Source organism: Capra hircus, chromosome 24, assembly GCF_001704415.2.
Source record: "Capra hircus breed San Clemente chromosome 24, ASM170441v1, whole genome shotgun sequence".
In the NCBI taxonomy this organism is placed as follows: Eukaryota; Metazoa; Chordata; class Mammalia; order Artiodactyla; family Bovidae; genus Capra; species Capra hircus.
This window is the reverse complement of record NC_030831.1, coordinates 38232873-38249118: the sequence shown is the minus strand read 5'-3', so window position 1 is coordinate 38249118 and position 16246 is coordinate 38232873. Positions and strand designations below refer to the sequence as shown.

Below are 16246 nucleotides of genomic sequence, written 5' to 3'. Positions count from 1 at the left end.
ATGAACTCACTCTACTAGAGTCCAAAGGAAGTACTCTGCCCAGAAGAACAGCAGCTTCTGGTCTTGAAGGAAGGGGAGGGCTTGGGATGACTGCGTTTCGCTCAGCTGCCTCTGTAGGAGTTATTTCTCTCCCAGGCACACCCGACCCTTGGGTTCAGGCCCTTCGTGTTTCCTCAGGAATGTTTCAAGAGTCTTTCCTTTGTCCATCTTGCCATAGCTTGTAAATATTTACCATAAACTCTTAAACCAGCAAAAGGAGGTGTCCTGATAGTCAAATGAGCTGATTCAAGCTCATTTGTTCTTCATCTGCTCTCAGTTTGTAGACAAGAAACTTAAATTCTCTGATGACAGAAATACATGGACAGGTTTTCTCTACAGCTCTGATGTCTTTGCCCTACCATTAGTTTTTCCAACTCTAATTACCGTGGGAAAGCGGGGATTGCTGTAATTGTCACCATGGCATTCTAACGGGAAAGTATGTGAAAGAAGATACAGAAATATATCCTAAAGTTACAAGGTGCCAGTAGCCTGTTTTATTTATGTTTTCCGCTCACATATATGGAGTGCTTGTGTGTCTATATGGCCCAACTGGTATGAGGTGAAGTGAAAGTAAAAGTGTTATTTGCTCAGCTGTGTGAGACACCATGGACTGGAGCCCGACAGGCTCCTCTAGCCATGGAATTCTCCAGGCAAGAATATTGGAGTGGGTAGCCTTTCCCTTCTCCAGGGGATCTTCCCAACCCAGGGGCTGAACCCGGGTCTCCTTCATTGCAGGTGGATTCTTTACCACTGAGCCACCAGGGAAGCCCCTGGTATGAGGTAGGGAGCTGTACAGGTGTCTAAGAAGTAAGCTACCCTCAGGTAGCTTGAGCTAGTGGGGAAAACAGGGGACAAAGCATTCCAGAGGATTTGGAGAGTATACAGCAATGCTCTGCAAGCACAGAACTAATTCTGTCTGTAAGGGGGACCAGCAGAAGCCTCCCAGAGAAACTGAGCCCTTGCAGTCTGCTGGCCTGATGACTAACATACGGTTAAGAATAAACCCAGAGCAGCAGGGGAAACACACAGTTATTAGAATCCTGGAGGGAAGGGGAGTTTTTCTCCTGAATCATTTAAAATAATTTAACATTTTTATAGTTTCTTTTCTGGGTTAACTAGCTTTCACCCTGTCTCTCCTATGTGATTGGGGGTGGGGGGTGGGTCTTTGCCAAGATATAGAGGTAATAGGGCTTTTCCATCAGTGCATTAAAGCTCCTTTTAGGGAGAGTCAATGAGGCTCAGGTGGTAAAGAATCTGCCTGCAATGCAGAAGACACAGGTTCAATCCTTGGGGCAGGAAGATTCCCTGGAAGAGGAAATGGCAACCCACTCCAGTATTCTTGCCCCGGAAATCCCATGGACAGAGGAGCCTGGCCGGCTACAGTCCATAGGGTTGCAAAGAATCCAACAGGACTGAGGGACTATACTTTGACTTTTCATGAGTTCTTCTGCCAGAAAACCCACTCAGTAGCAGATGCACGGGGAAAGAGCACTATCTATTTACCAAGGGAAGGGTTAACCACTGTCCCCCTCTCCTTCATTCCCGCAGGTCCTTGCAGGAGACGGGTCTGGAACCGCACCCCCGGGTGTCCATGACCCCCGTGGCTTTGCCCCGTCAGCGATGAAAGGGTTATCGGGCAGCCGCAGCCATCACCACGGAGTCACCTGCGATTCAGCCTGTGACTCGCTGTCGCACCACGCGGACCGCAAGCCATACCTGCTGAGCCCGGTGGAGCACCACCCGGCCGACCACCCCTACTACACTCAGCGGACCTCCTTCCAGGCCGAGTGTGTGGGCCCTTTCAGCGACCCGCTGGCCAGCAGCACCTTCCCGCGGCGGCACTACACCTCGCAGCAGGAGCTGAAGGACGAGTGTGCCCTGGTGCCCCGCACCCTGGCCACCAAGGCCAACCGCATCCCCGCCAACCTCCTGGACCAGTTTGAGAGGCAGCTACCTCTCAGCCGGGATGGCTACCACACTTTGCAGTACAAGCGCACGGCCGTGGAGCACCGCAGTGACAGCCCCGGCCGCATCCGCCACCTGGTCCACTCGGTCCAGAAGCTCTTCACCAAATCGCACTCCCTGGAGGGACCGTCCAAGGGCAGCGTCAACGGAGGCAAGGCCAGCCCGGACGAGACGCAGACCGTGAGGTACGGCAAGCGCAGCAAAAGCAAGGAGCGGCGCCCGGAGCCCAAGCCGCGCAACAACACGTCCCCCGGCTGGTGGAGTTCTGACGACAACCTCGACGGCGACATGTGCATCTACCACTCCCCCTCGGGTGTGATGACCATGGGCAGGTGCCCCGACCGCTCGGCCTCGCAGTACTTTATGGAGGCCTACAACACCATCAGCGAGCAGGCGGTGAAGGCCTCCCGGAGTAACAACGACGTCAAGTGCTCCACCTGTGCCAACCTGCCCGTCACCCTAGACGCACCGCTGCTCAAGAAGAGTGCCTGGTCCTCCACGCTGACCGTGAGTCGAGCCCGAGAGGTTTACCAGAAAGCCTCGGTCAACATGGACCAGGCCATGGTGAAGTCAGAGTCGTGTCAACAAGAACGTTCCTGCCAGTACCTTCAGGTACCATTTATATGGAGGGATGGGTGCTTAGAAGTTGCACCAGCTGATTGCATGGTATTTTCTCCTGGGGCCTAGTCTTGGCTCTACTATGAATTCTCTGCGTGAACCTGAGCAAATTATTCAGCATTTTGGGGGCTGAGGGCTTCTGTCAGGAAACAGGCCTGCTAGCAACCGCATCCAGTTATCTTGAGATACTGGATATAAAAGTGCTTTGAAAAGCACGCCTACAAAAAGGCAAGGAGTTATTAATGTTTTGTGCTCCTCTTTTGTCTGAGGGATTGTAGGATAAGGAGGGGAGAAAACGGGAGTTTACACAAAAGTTGTTAAAAAGCCACCTTTTTTACAAAAGTCAACAATGATCTTTGGAATTCTTGAAAGAGTTTAATTAGTTCTATTCAGGGTTTTTTGTTATTATTATTTAAGATTCTGCCCCAAGCTGTTAGTTTGGAAAAATTGATTAACATCTTCACCATTGCAATTTTCACACCACTACGAAGCTAATCACACCCCCACTTAAGTCCTCATCCCCCAGAACACAGGGAGTTGGGGTGATGCCCTGCACCCTGAGGAGGTGGAGATGGAGCCAGTTTGGGGACCTGACAAGTACAGCTGCAGAGACTCAGGACAACAGAGAAGAGGAGGAAAAGAAGGGGAAGCATCTGCACAATAAAATACAATTAGTGTCAGTATGTAAATCCCACACACACAGACCCAAGGCTGCTCCTCCCCTTCTGCAGACTCCAATTTTTCCTACTGCCCTCCAATCCACTGAAACCAGATTTCACCTGGATAAAAATATCAGGGGAAGAGTCTCTTTCTTCCCTACTGCCTCCCTTTAGAATCGTCATTTTTACTGAGACACAACGTTTCATAAGAGGGATCCTCACATTTTTCCTTTTCAAAGTATATGTTTTCTCTTCCTAGCCCTCCCTTCCTAGCCTTGTCTGTTTTAAAAAAGGTTTTACCGGAATATAAAATCAAGACATAATCATTTCCACTCTTAAGAATAAATGCGAGGAGAAGTCTTCCACCAAGACATTCATCTTTTTTGCTCTCTTTGGATCTCTTCTGACAGAGCTGACTCCCTTGGGAATGCTGCTACCAAGTTCTGAAAATATTCCAGACTGGCAGTCACTGGGTAGGGACAGTGCCAGACCCATCCCCAGACTTCAGAAGAGGCCACCATTGTGTGGATAGTTTTCACGAACAACACAATATTTCCTACTGAAGGTGGCATCATTTAATTTACTATAAGGTTGTCCTCAGTTGCTCAGTCGTGCCAACTCTCTGCGACCCCATGGACTGGAGCCCACTGGGCTCCTCTCTTCATGGCACTTTCCAGGCAAGAATACTGGAATGAGTTGCCATTTCCTACTCCAGGGATCTTCCCAACCCAAGGATCAAACCCATGTTTGGTAGGCATATTCTTTACCACTGCACCAACCTGGGAAGCCCTAAAAGGTTGTTACATGTGTTAATTAAGTTATCAAGAATCACTAACAGAAGTTTAAAGCTAAAGAGATCATCTAACCAAACCTCTTCATTTAGAATATAAAAAGCTAGACTCAAAGAAAGGTAAAGGCCTTATAAGTCACACTGTTACTATATGGCAGGGGTAAGACCAGAACTCAAGACTCTTAGTTCATAGAAAAGACCATTATAAATATTACAACTGAAAGCCTTAGAAATTCTTTAACCACATAAATCTCATCCACTACTGAGAATAAAATATTTTGATATGGTATCTGTCTTGAAGAAAGGATGTGTAATGAGACAGAAAACCTAGAAGAGGAGACATTTTTGTCTATGAAGGTTCTGTGACTAGTGGCAAAAACAAAATAAATTTAATTTAAAAAAATTGAACCATAATCAGTAGTGATAAGATCAGATAAGAAATATCAAATTAAAGCATTTCCCTGGTGGCTCAGCAGAAAGAATTCACCTGCCAATGCAGGAGATGTGGGTTCAATCCCTGGATCAGTAAGATTCCCTGGAGAAGGAAATGGCAACCCGCTCCAGTATTCTTGCTTGGGAAATCCCGTGGACATTGGAGCCTAGTGGGCTACAGTCTGTGGGGTAGCAAAGAAGTAGACATGACTGAGCCAGCACAGCATTCTGCACAAGACTTTCAAACTGAAAAAAAAAATTTTTTTATATATCAGTGTGGGGACATAGTAAATGCAGTGTACTCTCCAACCAGTATGCTGAGATGAGTTCCTCTAAAGAAAAGGAAGAAGCTGGACATTCACATGGGGGAGGAGGAAATGAGACACTCCTAAGAACTGGAATCCTCTCTAGCTCTCTTCTTGCTTTACAGGGAAAGGAGAATCTATGTCCTGCAGAAGCTCCTCTTAGGAAGATAGGTTTAGCCAGCACCTGTCAGCTCCCATAGAATAATTTCACTTGTAAACTCATTCTTAGAAGCAAAATTGGGAACATAGAGGGGTTTGTTTTCTAGTCGTATTGCTTTGTGAAAAAGTAAAAGTGGTAGTTCCTCAGTCATGTCTGACTCTTTGAGACCCCACGAACTGTAGCCCACCAGGCTCCTCTGTCCATGGGATTCTCCAGACAAGAATACTGGAGTTGCCATTTCCTTCTGCAGGGGATCTTCCCGACCCAGGGATGGAACAGGATCCTCCTGCATTGCAGGCAGATCCTCTGAGCCACCAGGAAAGACCCAATTACCAACTAATATTGAAACTGGATGTACAGATGTGTTTGATTTCAGTGTCAGAAAGTTTAGCAGACAAAGCATGGAACTTTAAATAAGAGGGTTTATGTTTTAGTCCCTGTTGGCCACTAACTAGTTGGTGATCACTAACTAGTGATACAGCTTAGAACCATCATTTCAGCTCTCCAAAGTCTCTTTCTTCTACTATAAAGTGAGGCACTTGGTTGAGAAGGCCTGGGATCTCAGTCCACATCTTCAGACGCCTTAGTTACAAATGCAAGGCACTAATTAGAGCCGTTTTCAAGAGTTGTACAGGCCTGGAGCTACCATTTATTAAATGCTTGAAGTAGATGCTTTTCCAATGATACCTAATTTGCTCTCTGAAACTCTGTGAAGTATTTTACAGTTAAAGGAACTGTGATTTAGTAAATTAGATTAAGTCACTTGCCCAAGGACACACAGCTAGTACGTGGCAACATGGAGGGTCTAACCTGATTCATTTACCTTCAAACCTGGATTTCTCCATTAATCATGGCTGATCCCTGCCCAGACCAAATATAACACAGAGGGTAGAAGCAGCGTATACCCTCTGCCTGTTATGTACCAGAAATCATAGAGTATCCATTTAGTACCCAAAATATCTTTGTAAAATTAGTATTAATATTGCTATTTACTCCAGTTTTATGGATGACAAAACTGAGGCACAAAAGATGAAATTCTGTCTTCAGGAACTCATGGGTAGTAATTGAGACAGCTAAGACTTGAGTGCAGATCTGTCTGAGTCTATAAAGTGCTTCAGAAATAGAAGCAAATGCATTTTTCTCATTTTAATATTTGTTCTATTCTGCAGCAAAGGTATGCATTCACCTGCCCTCCTCTGTTTGCACATGGTTAAAAATGCATGTCCATGAAATGTGAACCATCTCAGATGAATGGCTGAAATGTTCCTAATTTGATTCCAGACTGAACACAAGTTAATATTCACCAATAATAGAATTCTAAATACTAAAAAGTTCTATTTCTCTCTATATTGAATTATCACTTAGAAATTATTTAACTTCGGTCATTGCCATGATTATATAGAAAATGAGAGGTCTGTAGGTGTCTAGCCTCCGTCTGGCATTGACTTAGAAAGAAAATACTGTAGCTTGAAATTATTGCAAGTTCCAGTTAATATAGTCAGTTGCTTAGATGTGCTGCCTCACAAGCTGTCTGTGGTTGATTTAAAAAAGACTCCCTTTTTTCCCCCAATATTGTTATTTTTAAATGTCAAGAATCAGATGTCTGCTGTTTAGAACTATTGTACGGCTGCCAGTGACTGTCTGTATCAGAATTTGGAGCAGGGACATGGATCTGAAGACATTAAAACTGTTTAATTCTCAGTTGAGATGTGGTTGGCTTTTGTACATTTGGAATAGAGCATTTATGGCACATCTCAGGGTAAGTGCTAATCGTTAAGGAAGGGGGTCAGAGGCATAGAGGGAGTTTTGGTTGTTGATTTGTTTTTGCTTTAAGAAAACAGAATTCTTGATTCTGTAAATGCCTCTTTATGTAAAACGTTGCATGTTGAATGACTGGCATAATAAGCTATTCAGGAGAGCAAGATTTTAGATTTCCAACTATTAGCCTAAAAAAAAAAAAAAAACCCTTCAGATTGTGTATTTTTGCATTCATCCAGCAGCAGAAACAGGAAAAAGGAAACAAAACGCTCTCCGGTAAAAGTAGAGAGAGAGAGACACAGGGGGAGAGAGAGGGGGGGAGAGAAGGCACACGAGACAGACAAGAAAGCCAGCACGCTCAGAGATGAAATTTTAGGAGAGCAAGATGATCGACCTTTTTAAGGCTGAGTGGGTTTCTTCAGTTTGTGTGCAAGTTTCAAGAAATGGAAGGATTGACCAGGTTTGAGTACAACTCTTTTATTGCTATGTATTTGGTGATAGTGTGTGGTTGGTTTAAGTGGCTTTTTTCTTTTTTTGGTGGTGGGGAGTAGTTTCTGTTGTTATTTTATTTGTTCTCTAAACAATAGCTAGTCCAACTGAAAGGGCTAAGTACGGATGTGTGTACAGATGGTAAGAAAGCAGGTAGAGACATCAGATACCCACACATCTGTGTCTCCAGGAGGCTTCATAAAACCTTTAATTGACAGATGATCGCAGGTGCCAGGTGCCATAAGAGGATATTGTGTGTCTAGTGGTTGAAATGTGATCTGTGGTTTTCTTTGACAAGAATGGTGAATGCTTAACTGTTCCTTTGCAAAATTAAAATTTCTGGATGGTTGGGGGTTTTGTGGATTTTCTTGTGACTTTTTTCCCTGTTGGTTAAATAAGACTCCACAAAAGATCACTGAAGAGTCATTCATAACAGACATGAACCCAGGACTATTTTTTTCAATGCAGGTACAACTATTTTTCAAAATGCTGTTCAAGATTCTATCAGTCTCTGCCCAGTGGGGTTTCCTTTCCCCTCTGAGGTTTTCCTTCCTCTTGTTTTAAAACAATTTAAATTATGTGAAGTCAGTTTTTAAAAACTACTTTACATGAAATGTGTCACTGTGCTGAGCAATTCTACTAGTGACTTTGGTTACTGCAATGTTTCCTTGCTGCCTTAAAAAAAATGAACCAGATTGATGATTTTCTTTATTTTCAATTTAAATTACCTCAATAATCCAGCAAAAAAAGGGGCGGGGGGTGGTTCAAGATTCTTGAATGTATTTCCTATTTGGCTTGTACAGTCTTCTCCCTATTTTTCCCTGGTCTTAGTAGAGATATCCCTGTTTCTTGATGTAATAGAAGAATGAGGTTACTTCTGCCTGATCTGAACTTTGCACGTAGAATCAGTGGTAGTTGTTTCTCTGATTCTCTATAATTCTCGATGTTGCCCACATCTCAGTATTGGGGGTGGGGGTGTGGACAATTGACAAAACACTGTGAGAAGGCAGAGGTTCAGAGTCAGTGGTGGTAAAAGAAAGATCAAAAGAAACAGAAATCCTTCTTGAAAGTTGTTAAACTTTACTATTCTTGGTCTGCAATTTCCATTATTCTAAAGACATTTTCAGCAGCACCAAAAGTCCTTAGCCACAGTCAAAGGTCTCCCCACACAGGCTTTCACATCCCTCAGAATCCAGTCTATTCATGGAAGGTCTAGCATTGGTTAACAGGGTAAAAGACAACAACTAGCCTGGATTTCTTAGTGGCCAGGGGATTTATCTCCTCCTTCTCCCTTCTCCTTAGAGCACAGTTTGATCAGTTGCAAATTAAATTCAGGAGCCAGGGTAAACATTTACCATTCAGTAAGAAAGACTCAGCCATAATCTCTGGTCCATTTGAGATCATGCCTTTACACAACCTAACACAAACAATGACTTACGAATTGCAGAACACATCTTTTTTTTTTTTTTTTGCTTGAGGTGTTATTTTGTTGTGTCGTCATTTAGTTGTGTCTGACTCTTTTGTGACCCCATGGACTGTAGCCCCCCAGGCTCCTCTTTCCATGGGTTTTCCCAGGCAAGAATACTGGAGTGGGTTGCCACTTCCTTCTCCAGGGGATTTTCCCAACCCAGGGATTGAACCCAGGTCTCCTGAGTTGACAGGAGGATTCTTTACCACTGAGGTGCCAGGGAAGCCCCTGAGGTATTACAAAGGCCCCCTAAACATATATGCAGTATTGCCAGGCTGGCTTTGACTCGGTGACTAGATTAGGATTTTTTGCCACTTTGGTTTTAGGCTCAAAAAACAACCACCTCTATGTTGTAGATTACTGTGCTCATTGATGTGAGCTGAACCATGGAGAAATTCCAGCTTTATTGTTCTAAACAGTTGAAATCAGAAACTTCATGTGGTTCAAACTATAATACCTCTGAACAGTCAGATTTTTTTTTTCTGTCACTTGCCAGGATAGCTTCATAGAGAAATAAAACTTGGCCTTTTCAGGTCAAATCAGGTTACTATTACTGTGATGCACTAGAAGTTATATGACCTTACTGTGATTATATTACTCATTTGAAATTTTGAACCCGTAACTTCTCCTGTTGGATAAAAATAACATGCATGTCAGACTTCACATCAAGGGTTCATTTATCTGCTTCTCAAACCATCTTGCCTCCTCCCCCACCTGCAGGCTGTGTTCCTGTTAATTGCCATTTGGAACACGTTAGGACCTAGGAAAAATCATGTTACTCTGTTTTTATAAGTGCATATTAATAAACTCTTAGACCAAAACCATGGTAAGGGAGTGCTTTAATTTTTTTCAGTAAATGATTTATTCTCCTTCAACCGAGTCCAGTTTGCAGCTAAAAGGTAAAGACAAAGAGCTAATTACTGTTTACTCTCCCACAGTGTAAGAGGGTTCCCTTTTCTCCACACTCTCTGTGACATTTATTGTTTGTAGCTTTCTGATGATGGCCATTCTGACCTGTGTGAGGTGATTCTTCATTGTAGCATTTCTCTAATAATTAGTGGTGTTGAGCATTGCCCAGCATCACCCACTGGATGGCATCGCCCAGTCAATGGACGTGAGTTTTAGCAAACTCCAGGAGAAACTGAAGGACAGGAAGCCTGGCGTGCTGCAGTCCATGGGGTCACAAAGAGTCAGACATGACTTAGGGACTGAACAACGATGAAAACCTACTGTATAGCACAGAGAACTCGTGGTGATCTCAATGGGAAGGAAATCCAAAACAGAGAGGATATAGGTATACACATAGCTGGTTCACTTTGCTGTACACCAGAAACTAAGACACATTGTGAGGCAACCATACTCCAATAAAAGAAAAATAGCGAATTACTTTTAAACAATTAGCAAAGGAAAAGGAGGGATCAGAGTGTAAGGAGACACTCATCAGCTCACTCCTTCATTGACCATGGCCAATTTCTCATTTATACTGTTTTTTAACACTTTGATTTCTTGGAGAACACTCACGTGACCAAGGAAAGACCTCTTCTGATGCGCTGATCTTTTACATTTAAGAATATATACAACTATCTTTTTTAAATTGAGGGTTTTTTTTTTTTTTACTATTTGTTGATATTTAGCAAAATGCCCAGCCTTGTTTCCATTCCTAAAATAAAGTGACTTCTAATTACATTCACAAAATGAGTTTTCTAGATAAGCATATCTTTTCTTTTATGTACCTTAAAGTCACTCTTCTCTGTCCACTGAAGCTTATACTCTTTGTTTTCCCAGAATTTGGAAACTTCCTGCATATGCTTTCTTCCATCTCTGATTCATGGCATAAGATCTGTTTCAAATGTATGTACCATGTTCACAAAAGCAGAATGACTTTAAAGTGGGGAAACAAACTTTTCATGCATCCCACTAGAAAACTCCTTACCTCCCTTTTACAGGGAGTAAAAATCTCAGACCAGCAGTATAAACAAGTCCGAGGTGTCCTGCTTCCCTGGGATAATGATAAATACCTTTCATACAGAGAGTCATCCAATAACAATGAAAGGAAATGACTTCTGTTCCTCTCATGTTTTTTATCCACTGTTAATTACATACTTTCAGGATTGTCTAACTCCTCCCTGATTTTACTCTCCAGGTCTCTAAAATATGAAGGTGTGTAATGAGCGACCCAAGAAGATTTTTTTAATTTATTTTTCAGACAAATGACAGTTTTACAATAGCATTCCCAAATCTCACTGGAAGGCCATCTGGTATTCCTTCTCGTTCACAAAATCCTCCCTGGAAGGTGGGCATAGCATCTTTCTACCTCCCTATTTCTCACCTAATAATCCCCTTATGGAAGAATTATTTGCAATTACTTAGTCCAACCCACTCCTTCTGAAAGTGGGGAAAATAAACCCTAAGAAGATGCCTTGACTAACACATATTAGTCACTTCATGAGCAGCAGGCTGAGCCTAGCAGACTCACTGCCCTGCTGCTGCCCAGTAAGTCTTTCACATCTGTGTAAACCTTTAAGGCGCATTTCAGGGGCCACCTTATCCTTTCTTACTGCATCCATTTAAGGCAGTGAGGTCAAGGCACAAAGGGGCAAAGACCTAATCTGAAAGTTAGATTTGAAGCATGGCTGTTTCTTTAACTAATTGATTACCTGCAGTCTGTAACTCTGTGGTTACACATGGCAGGGTAGGATTTTTAATGTCCAAATAAAAGAAATGGGTATTTTTCTTCCTGTTACCCCTGTCCATCTCTCCTGCATCCTGATGGTTTTATTAGGAGGAAATTCTGCACCAACAGAGCACAAAGGGAACAGCATTACACTCAGAGCCCGGGGACTGGGTTGTAAGGGCAACACACTTCTCTCTGGCATCTCCCACCGTCTTGGCGGCCAGTCCTCTTACCTCTCACCTCACTTTCCTAGAACAAGGATCGTAAGCATAGCTGAAACTATATGTTCCAAAGTAATGCGTGTGTGTGTGTCTGATATGTGATACATAGTAGAGAATATATTGGACAATGGGGCCAAGTATATTAAATCAGAGTAACTCTAGAAAATGTCAAAGAAATACTGCATAGGAGCCATCAAAGGCTACAGGTTGATCTCTTGGTCATTGCTTTCGGTAGTCAAAAGTGAGCCAATGGGAAGAAGATCTAGCTCTGAAGCTGGAAGTGCTGTGTGGAGCATTACCTAGTGGCATCCATATAGGTAAACGGTAGCACAATGATGCCACATTTGCCTGAGTGTGCAGAGTCATATACACGTGTGGCCACTTACTCTGTCATTGAATATTTAGGGCAACTATTCCTTAAGTTTGTGTGCACAAGTATCACCTTGAGGATGTCTATAAAATGAGGATTTGTGGCATCAATCCAAGAGATTCTGATTCTGTAAATCTGGGAAGAATCCAGGGCAGAGATCCATCTAAGAATCACCCTTTTACCTGATGCTCTAGAACTAGCAGACTAGATTTATCTTTGTATTTACTGAAGGGGGCAGTAGAGTCTAACAAATGAAAACATTGACTTGAATGTTGCCACGGACTTCCCACAGGACTCTGGGCTCCCTCTGCTTAGTACCTCCATTTTTAGATCTGCAAAATGGGCATAATGATGACTTTCATGTTTGCTGAGGTCGTAGAAAAATATTTCAGATTTGAAGAAAAAGTAAAAAATACAGTGTGAAATGTTTTGAGTTTTCAAATCCTCAGCTGTTAACGCCCTTCACTGCTTCTTCACCTGTTTCATGTACCACTTTTTCTTTTACATGTTGCTTGACTGAACTTTCATTAAACAAGGTTAGCATGAACATATCTGATTCTGTGGGAAAGAAAAGCAGTTTCCCAAAGTCGGATGACAAGCCCATCACTGGGTAGATTTAAGGCTTCCTGCCCCAAATGCCAGCTAAACACATAAAGCTTTTGTTTGCAGATGAAAAGATCGCAAAGGGTACATCTTTTGACAGCTCAGCTTCTGTCAGTCAGGTTTCCCCGTGGCTTCATGTTTGCTGATAGAACACAGTTTTTCTGTTGTTCTATCTCCTCAAGCTTTCGTGTATGTTTAAACAAAACCTACTTTTGTTTTCAGATCTTAAGTCTGTCAAGACCCTGCTGCCTCACTACAGGCAGCTTTGGTTAGTCCACAGGGCAAGTTTACTTAACAGCAACAAAGGATGAGATAGTTGGATGATATCACCAAGTCAATGGACCTGAGTTTGAGCAAACTCTGGGAGACAGTGCAGGACAGGGAAGCCGGGCGTGCTACAGTCCAGAGTTGTACATTACTTAACAACAACACCTCTGGGGCTTGTCTAAAGGGGACTTTATCCACTCACCTCCTTTCTTGGTTCTCTGACGAGTGTTTCTACCAGAGCAGCTTCGATGAGTGGAGTTCGTCCACTATCGCTGGCAGATGACAACAGGTCCTTGTCCATCACTGTTTTGACTCATGTCCAAAATCCCTGATCACTCCCCTCCATTCTCAGAAGCCAGCTCCATCACAGGCCACCTGCTGGCCCCATTAAAGTCCCTTAAAAGATCCCAAGGACTTGTAATCCTTAGATAATTCATCTTTTTTTTCTCCCCTCTCCTCCTCTCCTAACTAATACAAGTTCAGCTAGCTTTTCGGTAACTCAGGGGGTGTCAGTGCAAGTAACTGTCATTTGTTTGCAAATGAACTTGAGCTTTCTGAAAATTCTTCTCCCCATCACACTCCTCCAGGCTTCTCGGTGATTTGAGAGCGTTTCCTGTGCTCCCACCTCTTGGAAGTATTTCATGGCACGCTGAGCAGACACTTTTAGTCAAAAATGCCTATAAATAACTGATTTTCCCGCTTGCTGCCTTCTCTCTAAGGCTTTCACAAAGGAGGTGAAACAAATCCACCAGAAACAAGAACTCTCTGTGAGGGCTGCGCAGTGACGTTTATGAAAACCCGATCCGTAGGCTGACGATTGATCTGTAGGCTGACAACTGTCCTGTGGGTTGCTTCGCCATATTCGACTTATCTAATCACTGCCCAGAAAAAGAAACATTTTATTTCATGCCAGCCGATCTCATGAACTGAACAATCAATCAAAAACGTCTTATACAAGCTTTCATTGTATTTTGACTTTCACGCTGCGTTGTTGTTTTCTTTTTAATCCCAAAGCCAACTGTTATTTCTTTTCCATTGGTAAATCCAGATCACCAATTCCTATAGCTATTATGAGATAGGAAATTTGAAACTACTTTGCATTTCTCCTCCAAACTGTCATTGTTCCCAGAGAGCATTTACCGTCTGGCCTGTCTTTTCAGTCCCCTATGCTACCCCAACAACACCCTTAAATCTCCCAGGATGATGTCATGGAACCTCCTGGAAGACTGCGCCCAGCTAGGCAGGACCATCGGAGAAGGCAATGGCAACCCACTCCAGTACTCTTGCCTGGAAAATCCCATGGACAGAGGGGCCTGGTGGGCTGCAGTCCATGGGGTCGCTAGGAGTTGGACACGACTGAGCGACGTCACTTTGACTTTTCACTTTCATGCATTGGAGAAGGAAATGGCAACCCACTCCAGTGTTCTTGCCTAGAGAATCCCAGGGACAGGGGAGCCTGGTGGGCTGCCGTCTATGGGGTTGCACAGAGTTGGACATGACTGAAGCAATTTAGCAGCAGTAGCAGCAGCAGGCAGGACCATAACACCAGCCTTCACCGACCTCACTGAAATGACCCTTAAACGTCAGACACGTGATGCTAATTATACTCCTTCCCTACCTCCACACCCTACTGAGCAAAGGAGAATTGGGTTTAGCTGTTTTATCATATAATTTGCAATGGGAAATTGTCCCCAGACCATGCTTATAGGTGAGGAGCCTGAGGCTCAGAGAGATTAACTAGCATTCCCCAGTCTCCTCCATGGTGGAGAAGGTGGGGTTTCTTCCTCATTTCCTTTAACTGCCCCCTCCCCGCCCCCGTCAGGGTCCCTCAAGGAGCACAAGACAGTTGTTGGTCTTGGTGTTCTGTCTACTCAAGAAACTTTGCCACACATGGGGAGAGTGGCACTGGATAGAAACACCAGCATGTGTGAAGCAGACAGCTAGTGGGAAGCTGCTGTGTAGCATGGGGAGCCTAGCTCAGTGTCCCGTGATGACCTAGAGGGGCGCGATGGTGGGGGGGATGGGGAGGTGGGGCCCGAGGGAAGCTCAGGAGGGAGGGGATACGTGTTTATACAGAGCTGATTCACATTGTTGTACAGTAGAAACTAACACAACGTTGTAAAGCAGTTATTTGTTGTTGTTTCGTCGCTAATTCGTGCCCGGCTCTTTGGCGACCCCTTGGACTGTAGCCCACCAGGATCCTCTATCCTAGGCATTTCCCAGGCCAGAATAAGGGAGGGAGTTGCCATTTTCTTCTGCAAGGGATCTTCCCAACCCAGGGATCGAACCCATGTCTCCTGCATCTGCAGGACGGTTCTTTATCACTGAGCCACCTGGGAAGCCCAAAGAAATTATACTGCTTTTTTTTTTTTTTCTTTAATTAGAAAAAAGAAAATTTCTGCCACAAGCCCCACTCTCTGATTTTTCCATTCTAGGCACTGGGCCTAATGTGGTTATGGTTTAGGCTATTGCTAAGGTTTCTTGCATCTTGTTAGGGCTTTCCTCTTTGTGAACTGAACATGCAGAGTCAACACAAATATGAGAAAGAACTGCAAACGACAGTAACGTTTTTAACCAGGGAGTTCTTTGTTCATATGAAGCAGAAAGTATAAAACCCAGAGCAGTCCCCACCCTGTATCCGTGGGCTCCACAAATGGAAAATATAAGAAAAATAATAAATTTCAGAAAGTTCCAAAATGGAAACTTGAATTTGCCAGCAACTATTTCCATAGCATTTCCATTGTATTTACATCTATTTGTGAAGCGTTTACATCGTATGAGGTGTTATAAGTAATCTAGAGATGATTTAAAGTACACGAAGATGTGCATAGCTTCCATGCAAATACCACACCATTTTATATAAGGGACTTGAGCATCCCTGGGTAAGAGATGGCTGTAATACATTGAAACAAGACTTTGCTGTTGTTGTTTAGTCTCAAAGTTGTGTCCGACTCTTTTGCAACCCCACAGTCTATAACCCGGCAGGTTCCTCTGTCCATGGGATTTTCCCAGGCAAGAGTACTGGAGTGGGTTGCCATTTCCTTCTCCGGGGGATCTTCCTGACCTACGGATCAAATTTGTGTCTCCTGCATTGCAGATGGATTCTTTACCCGGAAAACAAGACCAGGAGAATTCAAACCTAAATCCCCTCTCCTCCCACCCACTGCCCTGCATCCAAGTTTCCCTCAGGGGCAGGAGGGTGGGGAGCTTCCAAGGCACAGCTTGAAACCTGTTACCCATTCCTTTCCCTTTAAGCAGGCCTAAGCTAAGGACTTCCCAGGAGGCTCAGGAGTAGAGAGCTACCTGCAGCACAGGAGACCTGGGTTTGATCCCTGGGTTGGGAAGATCCCCTGGAGAAGGCAATGGCAACCCACTCCAGTATCCTTGCCTGGGAAATCCCATGGACAGAGGAGCCTGGTGGGCTACAG

The 16246-nt window shown here is 43.9% G+C and overlaps 1 protein-coding gene across 5 annotated transcripts in view; it reads left to right on the top strand.

Annotated features, from left to right (window-relative positions):
* The window catches only part of DLGAP1 (DLG associated protein 1), a 299101-nt gene continuing 284446 nt past the window's right edge, over positions 1592-16246 (top strand). For 2 of the 5 annotated variants that reach the window (XM_018039625.1, XM_018039624.1), the window contains exon 1: positions 1592-2616. In XM_018039625.1, the coding sequence (XP_017895114.1) occupies positions 1660-2616 (957 nt within the window). In that variant the 5' untranslated portion in view covers positions 1592-1659. Of the gene's footprint in view, positions 2617-6396; positions 6728-7045; positions 7187-16246 lie in introns of those variants that run through there. The other 3 variants (XM_018039629.1, XM_018039627.1, XM_018039626.1) reach the window with 2 other exon arrangements.